The 2,714-nt window shown below is 38.0% G+C and overlaps 1 protein-coding gene across 2 annotated transcripts; it reads left to right on the top strand.

Annotated features, from left to right (window-relative positions):
• Positions 1-386: 386 nt before the first annotated feature.
• Positions 387-2,368, top strand: tcnba (transcobalamin beta a). Of its 2 annotated transcripts, none has more exons than XM_041813370.1 (4): positions 387-524; positions 617-758; positions 1,970-2,106; positions 2,209-2,368. In XM_041813370.1, the coding sequence occupies exons 1-4, from the start codon at positions 458-460 to the stop codon at positions 2,268-2,270; spliced, it is 408 nt and encodes a 135-aa protein (XP_041669304.1). In that variant the 5' UTR covers positions 387-457; the 3' UTR covers positions 2,271-2,368. The 2 variants fall into 2 exon arrangements, with proteins under 2 accessions (XP_041669304.1, XP_041669312.1); XM_041813378.1 differs by having other exon boundaries at positions 460-524; positions 657-758.
• Positions 2,369-2,714: the final 346 nt, after the last annotated feature.

Genomic DNA, 2,714 nt, shown 5'->3' with positions numbered 1-2,714 from the left:
AAACCCCAAGAGGAATGAATCTGTCAAACTATATGATAAAAAGATTCTTGGTGGTTATGCCTGCCTAATGTCAAAAAAAGATTGTTTTCTTGAGTCGTCTTTTCTGACACCTGCCCAGTGATGGTTACAGGCACCAAAATGTAAAAGTCAGTTTTGTAACTAATTGTTCCTTTTGCTTTTGTTCCATAAATACAGCTAAAATCTCCTAATCGATGCTTTAATCACATACCAAAACAGGGAGGGGAAAACAGACAATATTGACACGTTATAAGGTGTTTTAGTTTCTTTGTCTATGGTTCAATTTTAAAGGCTTGGTCAGTGCAAACATTAGTTTATGATACAACCCGGAGGTGAAGTGGCTTTATTGAAACTTGGATCAGCAGACCTTTCTTGGCTGTGTAAACACTGAGGGCTGAAATAAAAGAGTGGCTGTGAGCTCACACCCAGTACAGCAGTCATGATGAAGGCCACTGTTCTCCTCTGTGCAGCTCTTATGCTCCTGCTTTCTGGGACTTTCACTGAAGGTATTCACAGATCCTTATACTAATCAACATTATGATTCTTAATATAAATGTGTTTCTCCAGCACTTTCCTTTTCATTGTATTTTTATGTCAGAGAGTGAAGTTGTTCCTTTCAATGTGATGGTGAACAACAGCTTGATGGGCCTGGCTCCAGTGACCTTCAGCACTGATGTGTTTCCCAGAGGGATCCTGCTAGGAGGTCTGAGAAGACTCATGGCCTCTAATGGAGACTTTAAGTAAGACTGGAACATCACTCATCACCTTAGAATAACTGTTTTTATAATTTTGGCTATTTTTAAGTCTTAAAGATGTGTTTTCAGCCTGGCCATGGGCCCCGCTTTGAGTTGACAGATGGTAAAATAATTTTTTATTGCTATGAGCAAAAACCATCTCATATGTTGTTATTCTGTTGTTTTTTTGTTATTTCTGTGTTTGTTTACTATCAGTACATGTGTGTTGGATCAGTAGCATTGGTGCTAGTCTCCTGGGTAACAGTTACCTTGTTTTCAGCCTGACTAGTGTGCCAAACTATTGCTGGGTTCTTGTGTTGGAATTATTTATCTATTTTTGCTACTTATTTTGCTACTTTTAACCCATTTTTGCTGTTTGTCACCCTTTTTTTCAAACTTTCTCCCACTTATTTGTATTTTTACCACATTTTTGGCACACTGTAGCTGTTGCTGCCTGTTTAGCCACTTTTACCCATTTTTGTCACTATATGCCAATTTTTGCCACTTTTAACCCATTTTTGCTGCCTTCTGCCCATTTTTGCCACTTTGAACACTATTTTTTGCCCCTTTTCCTCCATGTTTGGCCCTTTTTTGCCAGTTGTAACCTATCTGTAACCTACCTTTATAGCCATTTTTGAAGTTCTTTGCCATTCTTGCTCATTATTTTGCATATATATAATTATTTCTCATTAAAAAAATCTCAGTTTCTCCTACTTTGTTTTCTGCCACCCTGATGTTTGTGCACATCATGGCTTAGCTATGAAGATGACATTACTTCCAAATGGTTTAGTTCAGTGTGCCCATCCACATCGTTAACATCACCAATAAGAAGGTAATTCTGTTTAAAGAAAAGGGGTTTACATTTTGAAAAGGACTTTATTTGTACTACAGCATAAATAAGAAAAAAACAAAGATCATTTTTGGTTGCTTTGATGAAAGTGGTTATTATTCAGGTTAGAAATAACATAAGGTCATAGCCTAACTTTACAATAGACCATAATTTCCAGACCTCTATGGGTTCCCCATTTGGCAGAGTCTTAGAAATCTCTCCCCTTTATACCCCGGCAGCCTTGATGAGAATTTACTATTTACAATATGATTAAACATCATGCACTGTAAAGATCTGAAAATTCTAGTTTCAGTGTTGAAATACTGAGAAGCTGCCATGTCCAACATTTAAACTTGTTTTCCTACTGTCCCTCTGCTTGGTCTTGCAGGTTCTCCTACAAAGAGGATCCAAACTACGGCCCTTTCCTTGAGAGTGTGAACGGCGTGGCAGGGAACAATAATGACCACACGTACTGGGAGCTGCTAGTCAAGACTCCAGATGGAGAGATCAAAAGACCTGATGTTGGTGAGTTCATTCAGTGAATGCTCACAATTTCATCAGTCTTTGCTTCTGTAATTTTACATTAAGTCAGATTATAAAACTTTTTATTGGTCTTTCCTCCTACAGGAATTGGATGCTACATTCCCAGCCCGAATGAGAAAATCATCTTGAAATTTTCAAAGTGGTAAAGACTCATCAGCCTGTAGAATTGCAACAACATGACCCTGTGATAGAATAAATGCTGGATTTTTCCATGTGTTTATCAAACAGGTGAATAAAAAATTCTTCATTTGTTGTGTTGATTGATTTGTAAAGAGATTAAGTACATATAAACACTGCTGACAAGGCAGGGCTCGGAACATACTTCTGTGTTCCAAAATAAACCAAAGTACTTGTTTGGCAAGGCAGGGCATAAAATATGTTGGAAGGTCTCCAGCATCTCTGCAGTCTTCAGAAGCTCACTGGGTGTGTCAAGATTTTTGACAGACTTTTCATTTATGAAATAGTTTTGTTTAATGGCTGTCATCACAATTGCCAGGATGTACACGTAAGAATGATTCAGCACATTCATAAATGTGACAGTAAACAAAGAGCAAGGACACACGTGAGGGCACTCAGGTTCATGCACAGGT

The sequence above is a fragment of the Cheilinus undulatus genome, linkage group 2 (assembly GCF_018320785.1).
Source record: "Cheilinus undulatus linkage group 2, ASM1832078v1, whole genome shotgun sequence".
Lineage (NCBI taxonomy): Eukaryota > Metazoa > Chordata > Actinopteri > Labriformes > Labridae > Cheilinus > Cheilinus undulatus.
The sequence above is the reverse complement of the archived record's forward strand: the minus strand, read 5'-3'. Positions and strand labels throughout refer to the sequence as shown.